Genomic DNA, 18615 nt, shown 5'->3' with positions numbered 1-18615 from the left:
TGCTGCGGCCGCTGCTGCTGCTCGGTGGTGGCTCGAGCGGTGGGCCGGATCCCGGGGACTCGAGCGGTGCTCCTCACCCGTGAGTGAAAAGGGGGATGATTGGTTGTGGGGGTTTTGATTATGGATATTGTCCGTGACGCCACCCACGGTTGTGGTGATTTTGGTGACACCACCGCTGCTCTAGACGGGGATCCTGGGAGCGGTGACAGGGAGCAGCTGAGTTTGTTATTTCTCCCCTCCGTGGGTAGGGGGTTGGTTGTCCCGGGGCCCGGTGATGGGGTAGGTAGGGATGATGGCAGGCGGGTTGCGGGGCCTGGTGAGGTGCAGGGTCACAGGGGCAGCGCTGTGCCGTACGGCACGGGGGTACTCACTCAGCCTGAGACGATGACACAGTTCTCGGTAAAACACACGGCTGGATGGACGGGTCCCCCAGACGGCTGCGGTTGTTTTTTCCCCGTAGGTTAGTGATGACTGTCTCTCCCTGCACCTATGTTCTATGTTGATTCCGATGGGTTACCACCGGTAACCCGCTCCTCGACTTGGATGTGGGCCGGAGGAGCCCCTTTTGCCTGCAGGCGCTGGCCCTGGGAAACGGTTGCCCTTGGCGGTGGCGGTGTCTCCCCTTCACGGCTGGACGGCTGCCTTCTGTCGGTACTTGACTGTTTGGAAACCCAGGAGGTCCCCTTCACTAACGGATTCGGCAAATTCACGGCGACTCCTAGCCTTGCCGGGGTCCGAAAAGGAAAGCCCCTGCCAATGGTGCTGGCTTCTCCTTGTGTACCGGTCCGGTACCGCCGGGCCACCGCCCGTCCACGGTCCTTACGGCAAACTCCGATAGGCCACTCCTGCAGACGGTCACCACCGTCTGCCAACCTTGCTGCTTTGTCCGGGCCACACACCCGGTCTCACTTCAGTCTGCTCTCTTGCCACTTCACTACTGCTCACTTTCCCTCCTTCCACTTTCACTGTCAAAACTGAACTCTTCACTCCTTCACTTCCCTACCTTAACTGAACTTCCTTTTCCTGCCTCCAGGACTGTGAACTCCTCGGTGGGCGGAGACCAACCGCCTGGCTTCGCCCCCTGGTGTGGACATCAGCCCCTGGAGGAAGGCAACAAGGGTTTTGTGTCTGGCTTAGATGTGCAGGGTAGGGTGTGGTGGTGTAGTTACCTGTGGCCCCTGGCTTGTCCAGGGTGCCACATTCCCCCTTAGCAAAATGTAGACCGTCCGCGGGCTGCCCGTCCATCACCGGTTTTATTTTCACCAACTGAAAAAGACATAAATAACGGTAACAGACATACAATTAAAATAACATCTTCCCACATCGGGAGGTACTCTTACTTAAACGTTGCAACGGTTAACGGTTACGGCTTCCGCTCTCTCCCACCCAAGCAACCTGGCCCTGATGCTGCCCCTAAGCAAACAGGCAGCACCCTTTGACCCCAGTCCTGCACAAGTTGCCCGAGCGGGTTCTGTCCTTTTCAGGGGACCCACGTCCATGGGGAGCCCCTGAAACCCCCAGAGGATTGCCACCGGTTCCGGTGGTGGCTTGGCCCCAGCCTACTCCACTGTGGGCCCTTCCTTCAATTTGCCTCTCTGGAGGCGGCAACAGTGGGAGCTGTAACAACATAATTATTTACAGGCCACAAGTTTGTGGTTGCCTTGCAAGTTCTCAGGCATGTTCATAAGTAGTTTCTTATGTAAAGTGGTGAAGAGGGTCCCAACAGGGACCAGCTGCCGGCTACGACCGGTTCGAAATCACAGTTGACAATCAGGTAACTTTCTTCTGTTTCATTCACTTATCATTTTCACAAAAACTTTTAAAACACACACATATAATCTCTCCCCTTTAAAGAGTAGTTTCCCTGTACCTAAGTGGGGGTCTACCTAGGTTGGGACGAGTGGACCTCCGGGGTCCAGTGTCAGTGGGGATAGGCAGTGGGGCAGAGGGAACAATCAATTCCTCTTCCCTGCTATCGTGTGGGGCAGGCGGAGGCATAGGGGAGTTGGGCACAGGTTCATCCCTGGGCACTGGCACTGGCTCACGGTTGACCGCCTCCATCACTTCTTCATCCACGGGTTGTGGGAACAGTATTACTGGAAGAATCACCGCGCCATTCTGTGTAGGCCAGTCCGCTGGGAAGTCACCCATCACTGTGCGGATTACCTCTTTTGCCTTCTCCGCTGGTGGAGGAACCGGAACTTCAGCCGCTGCTCTCAATGCTGTCATGCACTTCTTTAGATGGTCCCGGAAAACCGTGGCCAAGGTGCCCCCTTGGTCACGACTGATCTGGTAGGCCTTCCCATCTTCCCAGCCTGTGGGCTGTATGACGTATGGGGTTTGTTCCCATTGATCATCCAGCTTGTGGGTCCTCCTTTTCCGCTTCAGCACTACATCTCCAGGCTGGAAAGGGGCAGCAGTCGCCCTCTGGTTGAAGCGCTGCTCCTGCTGTTCCCGACTTCGACTCAAGTTCTTCTCAACATATTCCTGAATCTGTCGGTATTGCACCCTCCATCGAGTTTCCCATTCAGCTGTTGAAGGGAGTGCCTCTGGGGCTTCCAATCCCATGTCCAGATCCACCGGTAGCCGGCTGGGGCGAGCCTTCATCAGGTATGCTGGGGTGCACTTCGTCGAGCTGGAAGGAATATTATTTTACATATCAACCAAGTCAGGTAGCTTCTCCGGCCACAGGTTCCTCTCTTCTAGCGGCAACGTCTTGAGGAGGCCCAGGACCAAGTGATTCATCTTCTCACACATGCCGTTGGTCTGGGCATGGTAAGGCGTGGTCCGGATCTTCTTGCAGCCGTACAACTGACAGAACTCATGGAACACCTCCGCTTCAAAGGCCGGGCCTTGGTCAGTAAGCACCTTCTCAGGGTATCCATGTGGTCGACAGAAATAAGCCTGGAACGCTCTAGCGGCGGTACGGCCAGTTAGGTCTTTGACTGGGACAACCACCATGAACCTTGAATAGTGGTCTACTATGGTTAGAGCGTAGGTGTACCCACTTCGGCTGGGGGTGAGCTTTACATGGTCCAGGGCAACCAGCTCCAGCGGTTGATGTGTAACGATCGGGTGTAGGGGCGCCTTCTGGCTGGCCTCGTCCTTCCTTCTCAGCGTGCAAGGGCCGCATTCTCGGCACCAGGCCTCTACAGACTCCGGCATCCCGCTCCAATAGAACCGCTCTCTCAACAGCATTTCCAGCTTCTTCCATCCGAAGTGCCCGGCACCATCATGGTACGCTTATGGAATAGTGGGCACATTAGCTTGGGGAATCACCAACTAGTGGATTTTCTCATGAGTCTTCGGGTTAATCAGCTCACGGTACAACTTCCCCTGGTGTAGATACAACCGGGTCCGTTCTCGCCACAGGCGTTGGGCCTCAGCTGGGGCGGCAGGGTCTATTCCAGCAGCACCTTGCTCCACCAGGATCTTGACTAGGCGGACAGCGGACGCCTGGTTTTGAGCTTCCTGCCACTCCTGACTGGGCAGCGGGTCCAGATTCACCCGTTGTTGGTAGACATGCACCTTCTCAGCTGGTGGCTGGTGAAATGCAGGCAACTCGATCTCTTCGAGGTCGTCATCCTCGCACCCTTCTTCCGACAGGTGGGGCATCCGAGAGAGTGCATCAGCATTAACGTTGGCACGACCGGCCTTGTATTTGATGGTCAAATCGTAGTTGGCTAGCCGGGCCACCCACCGCTGTTCCAACGCGCCCAATTTGGCCGTGTCCAGGTGGGTCAGCGGATTGTTATCCGTGAAAGCAGTGAACTTTGCTGCGGCCAGGTAATGGCGAAACCGCTCGGTGATAGCCCACACTAGCGCCAGGAGCTCGAGCTTGAAAGAGCTGTAGTTCTCAGGATTCCTTTCAGTTGGTCGGAGTTTTCGGCTAGCATAAGCAATCACTTTTTCTTTCCCGTCTTGGACCTGAGATAAGACTGCCCCCAAGCCCACATTGCTGGCATCGGTGTAGAGGATGAACGGGTGGCTGTAATTGGGATACGCTAGGCTCTCCTCTCCGGTCAAGGCCGTTTTCAGCTGGCGGAAGGATCCCTCATGCCTCTCTTCCCACACCAGTGGGGCTCCGAGGGGTCTACCACCTTTGGTCTGTCCCACGAGGAGGTCTTGCATGGGGGCAGCCATCTTCGTGTACCCCTTGATGAAGCGACGGTAGTACCCCACCAGACCCAGAAACTGCCTTACTTCCCTCACTGTGGTTTGCCTCGGCCAATCTTGGATGGCAGTGATCTTCTCGGGGTCGGGGGCGACACCTTCTGCACCCACCACATGCCCCAGGTACTGCACTCTGGGTTTCAGCAGGTGACACTTGGAGGGCTTCAACTTCATCCCGTATTTGGCAAGGGACGTGAACACCTCGGCCAGGTGCTCCAGGTGGGCTTCATACGTCTGGGAGTACACAATCACATCATCCAGGTATAACAGAACGGTCTCGAAATTTAGATGCCCCAGACAGCATTCCATCAGCCGTTGGAAGGTTCCAGGGGCGTTGCACAGCCCGAACGGCATACTATTGAATTCACAGAGCCCCATTGGGGTAGTGAAGGCAGTTTTCTCCCGGTCTTCGGGTGCCACAGCCACTTGCCAGTACCCGCTGGTGAGGTCAAGGGTAGAGAAGTAGTTTGCAGTTCTCAGTGCGGCCAAGGACTCTTCAATATGGGGCAGTGGGTAAGCATCTTTATGCGTTATCTGGTTAATCTTCCGGTAATCCACACACATCCGCATGGTACCGTCCTTCTTCTTAACCAGTACCAACGGGGTGGCCCAGGGACTACAGCTGTCCCTGATAACCCCTGCCTCCCTCATGCTCTTCAACATGTCCTTGGCACATTGGTAGTGTGCAGGGGGAATAGGCCTGTACCTCTCTTTGATAGGGGGGTGTTTACCGGTGGGGATATGGTGTTGGACCCCTTTGATCTGCCCAAAGTCTAGGGGATGTTTGCTAAAAACTTGCTCATACTCCCGTACCACCCGGTATACCCCTTCTTTGTGATGTGTAGGGGTATCATCAGTGCCTACGTGTAACTGTCGGTGCCACTCATCTGACTCCCTTTGGGGCAAGTGAGTGCTGGCAGTCGGTGGTGAGGTTGGGGGAACTGCCTCGCGGATGGTGTGGGGATCCAGAGTGAGTAACTTGGCAAGTGTAGCATACCGGGGAAGCCTGACTTCTTCCTCCACACAGTTCAGCACCCTCACAAGCACTCTCCCCTTCTTTACATCTACCACCCCTCGGGCGGCCATTACTGTGGGCCAGTGCTCGGAGGGCATGGGCTCTATCATGGCAGGGTAGTCACGCCCCTGAGGCCCTACTGCTGCCCAACACCAAATCATCATCTCACTCCTAGGGGGCACAATCAACGGGGCAACATCCATCACTCTCACCCCACCAATCTCTCCTCCCGTCGAGTTCACATGCTGGCGGTACATCAAGGCTCGGATCTCACGCTGCACAGCTCTCTGTCGGCTCCCCACCGCCGTGGCAGCCAGCTGCTGCAATAGGGTCAGCACATCACTCATACAGTGCTCCATCACATTAGTTCCTAGCACTATCTTCGGGTTATGATCACTAGGTTCATTCATTATCACAATCATACCCTGGTGTTGCAGTTCAGCTCATCCCACAGTCATGGCCACTTGCTTGTACCCCACTTGAGTCAATGGGAGTCCATCAGCAGCAATCAGTGTTATGCTGGCATCTGGGGGAGCCAGCTCGTCTTTTCCCCAATACCGTTGATACAGTGTGTATGGTATAGTGGTTACCTGTGATCCAGTGTCCAGGAGAGCCATCACCGGTATGCCGTCCACAGCCACGGGGATGATAGGCCGGGCCCCGATGTACCGGTCCCACCAGTCTGGGGGGCCATGGGGTTCTACTCCTGAGGATTGGCCCGTGGCCCCAGGGGTTGCTCGTTTAACGGACACCGTCGGGCGTAGTGGCCGGGTTTGCTGCACCTGTAACAGATTGGGAGTCCGTTCCGTGAGCCATTGGCCCTTCTCCGCTGCATCCAGGGAACGTCCTCTGGGCTGTCGGCGAGCTGCATCTCCACCGGGGCCTGGGATCTGGTTGGAGGCTGGAGTGCAGCGAGAATCTTAGCAAGGTCCCCATCCATGCGGCGAACTCGAGCAGCGAGCTCTTCCATCGCCCCGCTTGGGGCTGCAGGCACTGGAGGTGCCGGTATGGTAGGAGCCACCACAACAGGAGCAGTGTCAACTGGCCACAGGGTTGGCTCAGGAGCTTCCAATGCGGGGGGTTGCAGAGCTTTGATGGCTCGTTCCTTTAATACGGCAAAGTCCACGTCAGGGTGTTCTAGGGCCCACAGCCGAAGCTGCTTACGGTCTTCGGAGGACCTCATCCCCTGCACAAACTGCTCACTCAACATCTTGTTACTGTCCACACTGCCGATGGTGTCCACCCGCTTCAGTGTGCGGAGTGCGGTTTGCAGGCGCAGAGCATAGTCCTGAATGCTATCTGCGGGCCGTTGTCGGCATTGATAGAACTGCATCCGCAACTCTGCCTCAGTACGGGTCTCAAATGCAGTCTGCAGCTTTTCAAAGATGGTGGCTACAGAGGACCGGTCCCCCTTGGCCCAGGTCTCCGCCTCTTGCTCAGCCGCGCCGGTTAGCTGCCCGAGCACTAGCGCTGCACGTTGCTTATCAGTCAGGGGGTACAATTCTAGCAGCGGACTAAGTTTTTTCTGGAAAACCTGCAAGGCATCAGGTTTCCCATCGTACTGCGGTAGCCAGGCAGCTCCGGGCACATAGGGCAAAGAGAACGGCATCACCTGAGCAAGAGCTGGGGCCGCGGCGCCCCCCGCCAGCGCGGCCGGGACCTGGGCAGGCCCATTTCCATTTACGGGTGCTTCCGCAGCTGCGTCCGCCGCTCCTCCAGCGGCTTCGTCGGGCGCAGACATCTTGTTTCCGTCCCCCTTAGCCTCTTTCCGGCTCTTCCTCTATCGGGGCGGGGTTTAGGCCTTTGCGCCTCCACTACTTGAGGAGACGCTCGAGCGGGAACTCTTCGCGCCCAAGATGGCGGCTTTTCAAATTTTCCGTCCGGACACCTCCGGCGGTAACAAGGCGCACCTCTACCAGACGGCAGAGCGGTAAGATCCTGTTCGTGACGCCAAGTTGTCGCGGGCGGAGGAGGGGACGCTGCGCTCTCCCACTGCTCGGGTCCGGCTGTTGCTGCTGCTGCGGCTGCTGCTGCTGCTCGGTGGTGGCTTGAGTGGTGGGCCGGATCCCGGGGACTCGAGCGGCGCTCCTTGCCCGTGAGTGAAAAGGGGGATGATTGGTTGTGGGGGTTTTGATTATGGATATTGTCCGTGACGCCACCCACGGTTGTGGTGATTTTGGTGACACCACCGCTGCTCTAGACGTGGATCCTGGGAGCGGTGACAGGGAGCAGCTGAGTTTGTTATTTCTCCCCTCCGTGGGTAGGGGGTTGGTTGTCCCGGGGCCCAGTGATGGGGTAGGTAGGGATGATGGCAGGCGGGTTGCGGGGCCTGGTGAGGTGCAGGGTCGCAGGGGCAGTGCTGTGCCGTACGGCACGGGGGTACTCACTCAGCCTGAAACGATGACACAGTTCTCGGTAAAACACACGGCTGGATGGACGGGTCCCCCAGACGGCTGCGGTTGTTTCTTCCCCGTAGGTTAGTGATGACTGTCTCTCCCTGCACCTATGTTCTATGTTGATTCCGATGGGTTCCCACCGATAACCTGCTCCCCGACTTGGATGTGGGCCGGAGGAGCCCCTTTTGCCCGCAGGCGCTGGCCCTGGGAAACGATTGCCCTTGGCGGTGGCGGTGTCTCCCCTTCACGGTTGGACGGTTGCCTTCTGTTGGGACTTGACTGTTTGGAAACCCAGGAGGTCCCCTTCACTAACGGATTCGGCAAATTCACGGCGACTTCTAGCCTTACCGGGGTCCGAAAAGCCCCTGCCAATGGTGCTGGCTTCTCCTTGTGTACCGGTCCGGTACCGCCGGGCCACCGCCCGTCCACGGTCCTTACGGCAAACTCCGATAGGCCACTCCTGCAGACGGTCACCACCGTCTACCAACATGGCTGCTCCGTCCGGGCCACACACCCGGACTCACTTCAGTCTGCTCTCTTGCCACTTCACTACTGCTCACTTTCCCTCCTTCCACTTTCACTGTCAAAACTGAACTCTTCACTCCTTCACTTCCCTAGCTTAACTGAACTTCTTTTTCCTGCCTCCAGGACTGTGAACTCCTCGGTGGGCGGAGACCAACCACCTGGCTCCGCGCCCTGGTGTGGACATCAGCCCCTGGAGGAAGGCAACAAGGGTTTTGTGTCTGGCTTAGATGTCCCTAACCGGGGTGTAGGGTGTGGTGGTGTAGTTACCTGTGGCCCCTGGCTTGTCCAGGGCGCCACATAATCTTTACACCAGGCACAGTTAATATAGATAAAATCTAATAAGGAATTATCACTGTAAAACCATATGCTTTAAAGTGAATCTGTCTCAAGGTTTTTGCTATATCATCTGAGAGCAGAATACTGTAGAAAAAGAGACCCTGATTCCAGCAATGTACCTTATTGGGTGCAGCAGTTGATTCAATCAGAGATTTTAGATATAGTATATATAGCAAAGTTGAGAAATCTAACCGCACCCACACCCCTGATTTGCAGCTTTCTGTGTACATTGTATATTGACAGTAAGCTGATAATCATTGCTGGTTGGACCAGGATTCAAGCAGACACCTAGTACAGATAGTGATAATCTCCTGCTCATAAAACATTAATTGTATTGAAACAACAGCACACAGCCTAATAAGTGACGCATCACTGAAATCGGTGTCTTAGACTCATGCTGCTCTCAGATTACATAGCAAAATTCTGCTGACAGATTCCCTTTAACTTGATGTTGGTATGAATTTTATCAATAAACTACAAATAGAGAAATGCATGTCCTTTCTGTATAAATGATTTAAGTGATACAGAATACGGAATATTTTAATCATGTAATTAATATTTTAATTTTTAAGTATTTTGTAAAATCTGTGCAGAGATATGTTTTCTGCCCACGGTGTTTGACAAATAGAGGCTGTTCATGTAAAAAACAAAATTAATTATAAACTATATGCAATATCAAGTTTACAGAATTTGGGTTTATAATTTTTTTTTCTGGACATGATAAAAATATTGCTTTATTGAAAATTTTTCTAAAGTGGTGACTGCTATATCCACTAACAAAAATGTGCTGATTTTTTCCTATACCTTAGATCATTGATTTTTTGATTGATTGAGTTTAATAAACTGAAACATTTGACTGTATGAATTCATTAAAGCACTTCATCTATTTCAGGAGAGATGGCATACTTACAAAAATTGCAATGCCCCTAGCGGGCTTAATGGGTTTTGTGCACTCCCTAGCTCTTTTTCAAATGTATCGTACAGCTGAGCCTACACAAGCAATGGAGCTTATAAAGACAACAGAAGAAAGGTAAGAAGCATGATAAATTAAAGCTAATCTATTGAGCTTTTTGTTTAGCAAGTTTTTACAAAATATGTTCCCATGATGCGCTTTGGTGAGTTTTTGATGTTATAGCATTTCTGCATCTACTATGAAAATTAAGTTAGTTCCCTTTTTGAATGCATTTTTATCCTGTTTTAAAGGCTTTGTTTTTATCTCCTGTTGGAATGTCATGCTTTAAATCAGTGGTTCCCAAACTTTCTTAGGCCTGTTTCACACGTCAGTCATTGTGGTACGTATGTGCCAGTTTTTATACGGACCAGAATCAAGGACAAACGCAGACCCATTATATTCAATAGGTCTGCGCACACATTAGTGATTTTTCACTGGCCATGTCTCCGTACGGCATACATGCGGTGAAAGGTGAAACACATACTAGAAAAACACGGACATTGAAAATAAAAAGCATTTTTAACTCACCCGTCTTCAGCGATGCTGTCTCCAGCCTTTGCTGGCTGCTGCTTCGGAGCCGGCTAATTACTGTCATGCATATTCAGTTATATACGACACTGCAACCTGGAAGTATCTGCACCGGGGGAGGAAACACAGCAGAGCCGCAGTTTAGCACCACAGACAGCAGGAGTGGGGACAGGTGAGTTTATGTCTATGTGCTATCATGGATGACGGATCACGGATAGTACATGGATAACCCATGTGTGCCGTGAATTACGGCACTTGGAGGTACATATGCGTTTTTAACACATCAGTGAAAAACATCTGTGTTCTTCACTGACATGTGAAACAGGCCTTACTATGAGAGCTACATTCAGCTCTGAGAGATAATTAGAAGCCACATTCAGCTACATCTTCCCCATAGGTGCACCCTGGTAAAAAAAAAATAGCCAAGTTTCCCACAAAATGTATACCGAGACCTTGTGCCCCCTCCATTATGGGCAGCATTCTTGCATCCAGGGGTACCCACTTAACAGGTATTCAGAATTTGTACATAAAACATGATCATCACACTATTGCCTCCAACTTCAAGGACCAAACTAACTGGCAATATTCTTCTGTGGTGGGCTACAAACAAAAATTACCACCTGGAGATTTTAAAGTAAAAGAAAATTCATGCTTTTGAAGAGAAACAACTTACATTATTCTTTTTTTTTGTTCTGTTTTTTTTTCCGATCCTTTATTTTTACAACAGTGTTTTGACCCCAGTTCCATATTGTTTTCGTTTATTTTTCACCTTTTGTTTCTCATTTTTCATCTATTTTTTTGAGATTTCACCAGCCACGCCTAATTATACATAACTGAATTTTTCTTTACTCGCCTTTTTACTTTTTGATTATATCTATTACCACCCCTAAAGTTATAATTCATTACCTTTTCTCCATTCCTTGAGCCTCCCTTCCCCTCTTACTTTTTCGAGTCCTCTGAGGTTGTTTCTTCAGTTATTTTTGAGCCCATTTCAAGCTGTTTCAATCCGTATTGCCCTTATTTGTTTTTTTACATTTAGAAAGACGCCAGTCCGGCATGAAAACACATTGTGAAATAAAACCCACTTATTTATATTATTGGATTAAAAATCTTCATTTTGCTTTTGCCTAAAACCATTTTGCCATTTTCTTCAAGCCTCCTGGTGGAGTTTATTCCCCAGCCTTGGGCGGCTGCAACCATCATTGATTACAGTTGTGCTTACACAACTCCTTCAGTATAGCATATTACCTGGATCTTTTATATCTTTTTAGAAAGGTATTCTGGTGCACTCAACAAAAAAATATTGTGGGCACACAGCCTAACAAGAATTTGTGTCATGAAAATCATAGGATCAATAGATATGTTATTAATAGTTATAAAAAATGGAAACAAAAGTTCAAAGTTTTTACACATAAAACATATTTGAAGTCACAAAATGTTTGCCTAATGCAAGGTTGGCTAACTGTACAAGATGAAAGAGGAATCCCAAGTGTGTAGTTAACAAATATCAAAAAATCCTCAAATATGACTTTTATTAAATATAAACTAAAATTATTTTCTAATTAGTAAATACCACAAAAAACGCTACCTGTTAAAAATGTACACACAGTAGAGACAGATTAGGGGGATTGAGGTAGGTGTATTGAGCTGCAGGATCCGATAAATTCTGTGTCTATATTGCCCTGCTGCTGCCCCTAGTAGACCACCTTACCTGGCTGCAGAGGTCAGTACCCTAATCAGCACAAATGGCATCCTCGCTCACTGTAGACTCTCCATAAAGTCCCTAAGACTATCCCTGTCTCTGTGTGTGTCCCAAACAACCATAAATATCCAAACAAAAACACAAAACAAAAGCGTCCCTGTATACCTGGTCCTCATATATAGCCGGAAAAACTGACCTCTGTCTAAATGTAATTAATCAAAGGATAAGTACATCATACCTGATCCTACGTCTAACAAACATGAAGCCAGTACTCGCACCAGTGAAGTAGAAGTGCAGGGCGCACTGCCTGATGTCACAGTTATCAGACACAGCCGCGTCTGTTAACTGTGACATGGCCGTAGCAGTACATAAACCATTGAAGGCGCAGTGCAGCCCCGGACTGATGAAGAAACAGGTAGCCCAGCGGCCCTGGCACAACCGCTGATAGAGCCTTCCGGGGACCCCTGCCTTAGCTCAGTCCATGTTTATCCAGCATATCAGAAGCATGGGAGGCTCACTGAGGGTACAGGGCCCACTGGGGGATCCCCCAGGGGCCCAGTGGGCCAGTCCAACCCTGCATACAGGCATCTTCCCTATGTTGTTCCCATTCAGTTTTAGCACTTTTCCGAACCCAAATATTGCAATATTTGCCCACCTCTAATGCCAACATGTACTGTGACATCCTAAAGCAGAGTATAATCCCCTCCCTTTGGAAACTGGGCCGCAGAGTAGTATTGAAACATGATAATGACCTCAAACACACCTCCAAGATGATCACTACCTTGCTAAAGAAACTGGAGGTAAAGGTTCTGGACTAGCCAGGTATGTCTACAGACCTAAACCTTATTGAGCATCTGTGGGACATCCTCAAACAGAAGGTGGAGGAGCGCAAGGTCTCGAACATCCATCAGCTCCGTGATATTGTCATGGAGGACTGGAAAATGATCCAGCTGCTTCTGTGAAGCGCTAGTGAACTCCAAGACCAAAAGAGTTAAGGCAATGCTTGAAAATAATGGTGGTCACACAAAATATTGACACTTTGGGCACAATTTGGCCATTTTCACTTTGGGGTGTACTCATTGTTTTTGTCAGCGGTTTAGACATTAATGGCAGTGTGTTGAGCTATTTATAGGGCACACCAAATTTACACTGTTATATAAATGGGAGGGGTGTACTCATATTTTGCTGAATTTCATCAAAAACTCACAATTGATAACAATACAAATTCAATACAATTCCCACCATACAAGCAAAAGCCTCCAGAAGTTAAAATCCAAATTTCACAATAGAAAATCACATTTTTATTTATTTTAAAATTTCTCATCCTGCTTCACTGATCTAGGGATATAGCAAGCCAGGTTACGTAAGGAAACATTTGAATGATTTACTTGATATCAATTGTTTCACCTAAAAGTAGATAATGATGCATATTTAAAACCCCTCAAAACTTGTAATAAATACAATTTATACATCATTTACTCGGCTTTTTGGGCCAATTTACACCAGAGTTCTGTAGCATTTTGCTACAAAATTTTATCCAGTATATTTTGTGATACCTACTGTGTACCTGTGACAAGGGAAGCACCTTTTACATGTGGTGTTGAAATTATTTTACATTGCTTTGGATGCACTTGGTCAAAGTTTTAACAAATGTTATAAAGTTATAAAATGTATTTAATTTTTGATGACAAAGTAGAAATATTAGGCTCATATTTTTAATCTCTGAAACTGAAGAAAAATAGGTTCCTAGGGAAATTCTGAGTTAAGAAATTATTATCTGTGCGCACCGTACATAAGGGAAATTCTGAAACGTAGAGAATCATAAAGACGTTTATATGTTCATTTTGATTTAAAGTAGGACACATTTTCTTTGTTATTCTTTTTAAAAGTACATAACACATTTTGCAAGTATTGTTACAGCAGGGGAAAATAGCTGTATATAAACTAAAGAAGTATTTATTTCCTCATATTTTTAAAGACTTTGTCACATTTTTTTCTCAGGAGTGCACAAGCCCTCTGGCTTCTGGCTTCCTTTTCTTGGGGGTGGTGCACTTCTGAAGACAGACAGTTTGGACATTCTACATGGTTGTTCTGATGGCAAACAATGGCAAAGCTGCTAGTGTTGCGGACGAGGGCCGGGCCGCTGCAGGGGCTGCTCGGATCCGGGTTCGTTGCTGCAGCTCGAGTGGTAGCCTGACTCGGGCACGCACGGCCATCCGTTTTCACAACCGTAGAAAAGGGGGTATTTACAGGGGATTGGTTTCTGTCAGTAACGCCACCCGTGGGTTGCGGTGAGAGTGGGTAGCACCCTCGCTGCCTGGTGATGGGATGCCAGGGGCTGATGGAGCGGGGCAGCAGAATGGAATCCCCTCCATGGGTAGGGGAGGTGTAGTCCCGGGGCCCAGGTGTACGGGAGTTATGGTTGCAGAGAGGGTCATGCAAGGTTGGACCGGGGATAGATGGTGTACTCACAGTTCCAAAGAATTGCACACAAAGTCCAGTGGTAAACCAAATTGCCAGTGACTGGTCACCTCCGGAGGGTGTATTCACGTCCCACACCCGGGTGTAGCAAACAGGGGTCCCTTTCTCCTGCACTCAGTGTTTGTGTCTTCACTGGGACAACTCCGCTTGGAATGGAGAAGTCCACTCCCAGTTATGTGTATGTTGGGAGCTGTGGCCAGCAAAATCTGACCCTTAGGATCTCTGTGGGTTCTGACGGACACCGTATCCCCTGCGTTGTCAGAACTCAACTCCAGACTTTGACTAACTTGGTTCCCACCCCTGACACCTCAGGACCCCTAGGTGGGCGCTCCCATTCGCCTGCTCCCGCCCACTGGTGTGTCCCTATTGTCATGAGGGGGTGACTAGGCTTTTCTGGCTGGTGTTGTGCACCTGGGTGTGGGATTTTGTGTTGGTGAGCCAAGGAGGGTGGAGTTTTGTACCTGAGAGAGATTTGTACAACCTCTGTGACTACCTGGTTTTGCCAGGGCGTCACACTCCCCCTTGGTTAAATTCAGCCCATCCTCAGGCTGTCCGGCCAGTGACGTTTATTTTTCTGCATCTACAAAAGGTAATAGAAAAAGGTGTAACATATAAAACATTTAAAACATTTCAAACATTTCATCCCATTAGGGAGGCACATCTCTTAAATGTTATGGTTTATCTCCTTCTTCCCTTTCACCCGCAACTCAAAACACCTTAACCCACCCTCGGTGCCACCGCTAACACAGGTGTCACACCGCCCCGAGTTCCTGTGGGTGTCCATAGTGTCCGGGTAAAAGTTTCCTTACCCATCAGTCCACCCCAAGAGTTCCACGATCCGGAACCCTTGGCCTGGAGGTTAGCCACTGGTTTTGCTGATGACTGGGCCTCGGCCGACTCCACCGCAGGCTCTTCCTCCAACCAACCTCTCCAGAGGCATTAAAGTCCTGGTGGGGTAGCAAAAAGGTAGATGGGCAGGTTATGTAAAAGGCCCAAGAAAGTTTTTGGGTGGCCTCTTCCAGTCCAGAGGCCATGGTCCATCATAACATTAAAACAGGGAAGGCAGGTTTTTAACTAGGGAAAGGGTAGCCGGAATCCGCTACCTTACTCTTTTTCTTCATGTAGGTGACGGTGGGAGGCGAGGCATGGCTGCTCATTAACCACGATCCACTTTTTGACATCCAGGGCAAACCACCCTTGCTCTCCACAGTGCCTGGTGCAGCTCACCATGTCTCCGGGTTCCAGATTTCAGTCTGGATGGCCAGTTGGCAGGTGAGGGGCCACATCCCTCTGGGACACAAAGATTTCGGACTCCAGTTCCGGCTCATAGATGAAACCCCACCCTTTCTGGGGGTCGAAGTAACGGACCTGTCCTCTGTACGTCGGGCCCCGGACCCGGAAGGTAACTTGGTGCAGGCAATCCTTTTCCTTGTAGGTGCGGGCAAGCACCTCAGCCTTGCGTTTCTCTCTGGCAGCTATCTCCCGCCGTAACTTCGGTTGTTGTCGCTCCAAGTACGGGGCATGGGTTCCGTGCTCCTCCTCCTGCTCGGGAGCCAGGCCCACTCGGATGCCCTTGGTGCCAGTGTCGACCAGCCTCTCATACTGCCGTGGGCCCCACCGATCAGTGGCCTGCTCCACCTCTCTGCAGGTGCAGTCCGGCTGATCCACAGCCGGGACGGGGTACTTGGTAGCAGCTGGCGCCGCAGCTGGGGTAGGCTTCCGGTCGGGTGCCACCTCTGTTGCGGCCGAGCAGACTGCCGAAGCCGACGTCATCACTGGTGCGGCCAGACTCTAGGTCGGGGAAGACGTCATCGGGGTTGCGGCCTGGCTCGGGGCCGGACGGAATGTCATCTGGGTTGCGGCCAGACTCGGGGCCAGGACGGGTGCCGAGGTGGTGGTACAAACGAGGCCCGAGGTCCCTGTTGCTGGGTCCTCCTCCGCAGATGACACGGGTTCCGCTGCCACAGGTCGAGGTAGCGAGGAGATCGGGGCGCTGGCCGCGGATATGGGCGACGAAGGAGGCGATGTGGCGGATGGGCTGGGAAGGCCGGTTCCTGGGGAACATAGGGGTGTGGATCACTGCTTATCCACTCCTCCGAGGCCATCTCCATCTCGCGCGCCCGGACAGCTGCAGCCAGGCCCTTCATCTCGGTCATCCACCTTGTCAGGATGAAGTGGGCTTGGGCCTGGATCTTTCGGCACATCTTCTCCGTCTGCTCCTCAATATAGTTGGCGGTTCTGGGAACGGGACGCTCTGCACGCTGGTTGCTAGCCTGCTGAGACATCTTGCCGCGTTGGTGTCCAGGAACGGGTTTCTGCAGAGTCCTGGTGTCCCTGCCCTTTATCTTCTCTGGTCACATGCCGCTCTTTCCTGCCCTCCCCCTTGGTTTTCGACAGCAGTCTCGTGGGACCCACTGTCCTTTGCAACTTCCTGCTTTTGGAATCACCGGGTTCCACCCGTGTTCTTACAGGGCGGGGCTTCGGCTTCTCACCCTTTTTGGGGAAGAAGATGGCAAGGTTGTTGTTTTTGGTGCAAAAATATGGCGGGCAAGATGGCGGCAGTACAAAATTTTTGAGCGTTTCACGATTTAGAACAAGGCACACTTCACCCAGGTTAGTAGATGGGGTAAGAATCCTGTTCGTGACGCCAGGTACAGGTTGTTGCGGACGGGGGCTGGGCCGCTGCAGGGGCTGCTCGGATCCGGGTTCGTTGGTTTGTTGCTGCAGCTCGAGTGCTAGCCGGACCCTGGCGCGCACTGCTGTCTGTCTTCACAACCGTAGAAAAAGGGGTATTTACAGGGGATTGGTTTTTGAGAGTGACGCCACCCGTGGGTTGCGGTGAGAGTGGGTAGCACCGCCGCTGCCTGGTGATGGGACGCCCGTGGCTGATGGAGCAGGGAAGCAGGATGGAATCCCCTCCACGGGTAGGGGAGGTGTAGTCCCGGGTCCCACGTGCATGGGAGTTATGGTTGCAGAGAGGGTCATGCAGGGTTGGACCGGGGATGGATGGTGTATTCACAGTTCCAAAGAATTGCACACAAAGTCCAGTGGTAAACCAAATTGCCAGTGACCGTTCGCCTCCGGAGGGTGTATTCGGGTCCCACACCTGGATGTAGCAAACAGGGGTCCTGCACTCAGTGTTTGTGTCTTCACTGGGACAACTCCACTTGGAACGGGGAAGTGAAGTCCACTACCGGTTCTGTGTATGTTGGGAGCTGTGGCCCGCGAAATCTGACCCTTGGGATCTCTGTGGGTTCTGACGGACACCCTATCCCCCACGTTGGGCTTCTGTTTCGCTCTCTGGGCTTCTGTAGAACAAGGCCTGAAACCTCGTCCCCGGCTGGTCAATTGACAAGGGGCTTGCAACCTTCCTTGCCCTAGGGTCCAGGTACCCCGACGGTGCATGGCCTCTGGACCGGATTCCCGCTGTCGACACCGGCGGGCTACAACCCTGCCCCGGTCCACTTTAGGTATCCCGCGACTGAATCTCCGTCGCCTGTGGTCCTGCTGGCCGTCTGCCACCTAGTCCGGTAGTCCAGGGGCCCCAATCCCTGACTCCACTGCAATTTACACTCCTCTACTGTCAACTGTCAGAACTCAACTCTAGACTTTGACTAACTTGGTTCCCGCCCCTGACACCTCAGGACCCCTAGGTGAACGCTCCCATCTGCCTGGTCCCGCCCACTGGTGTGTCCCTATTGTCATGAGGGGGTGACTAGGCTTTACTGGCTGGTGTTGTGCACCTGGGTGTAGGTTCTTGTGTTGGTGAGCCAAGGAGGGTGGACTTTTGTACCAGACAGAGATTTGTACAACCTCTGTGAATACCCGGTTTTGCCAGGGCGTCACACTAGCAAAGCACCTTTGCCTCTGCAGCATGGGAACACAGGGGCAGTAGAGCTGGCTGAATCTAGCAATCTGGAGTGCTTAAAGGGAACTTGCCAGGATCCCAGTGCACCCAGAACCACAAGCAGTTCTAGGTGTATATCTAGAATCCCTAACGGTTCCTGCATCTAGTAGCACACATAAACAGATCTTTAGATACATTCCCTGTAAAGGATTTGGCCACTTTACTTTTATTTTAGCATGTGTTGGGAATGGAATATGATTTTGTGTACATTTACTATTAGATTTGCTATGACAGGTTTTTCCCTTACATGTAAAAGGACTCTATTAGCATAGGATGACTGTTTATACAAAGCACAGGATGACTGTTCATACAAAGTACAGGCGCGCGTGCATCATGGCAGCGCTGATCATTTAAATGCAACTTATTTCAGAGTTTGCAAAACAGTCCAAAAAGTGGACAGTAGAAGATAGGAGATGTGTGATTTGGAGTGATGAGACATAAGTCAATAGACTAGGCTCTGATGTGTGCAAATGAGTATGGAATAAACAAGGAAAAAAGGGGCTAATGAATCAAGAAACTGAAGGACGTATGATGATGATATGGGGATGTTTTACAAAGGTGTTGGACATTTGACCTGGATCAATGGTGAGCTCAATGCTA

The 18615-nt window shown here is 51.0% G+C and overlaps 1 protein-coding gene across 1 annotated transcript in view; it reads left to right on the top strand.

Moving 5' to 3' along the window:
• The window catches only part of LOC142246655 (uncharacterized), a 94680-nt gene that overhangs the window by 69321 nt on the left and 6744 nt on the right, over positions 1-18615 (top strand). Inside the window, exon 7 of the mRNA XM_075319721.1 lies at positions 9338-9475. Within this exon, the coding sequence (XP_075175836.1) occupies positions 9338-9475 (138 nt within the window). The remainder of the gene's footprint in view (positions 1-9337; positions 9476-18615) is intronic.

The sequence above is a fragment of the Anomaloglossus baeobatrachus genome, chromosome 7, assembly GCF_048569485.1.
Source record: "Anomaloglossus baeobatrachus isolate aAnoBae1 chromosome 7, aAnoBae1.hap1, whole genome shotgun sequence".
NCBI classification, from domain to species: domain Eukaryota; kingdom Metazoa; phylum Chordata; class Amphibia; order Anura; family Aromobatidae; genus Anomaloglossus; species Anomaloglossus baeobatrachus.
Note: the sequence above shows the minus strand (reverse complement) of the source record. Positions and strands in the feature narration are given on the sequence as shown.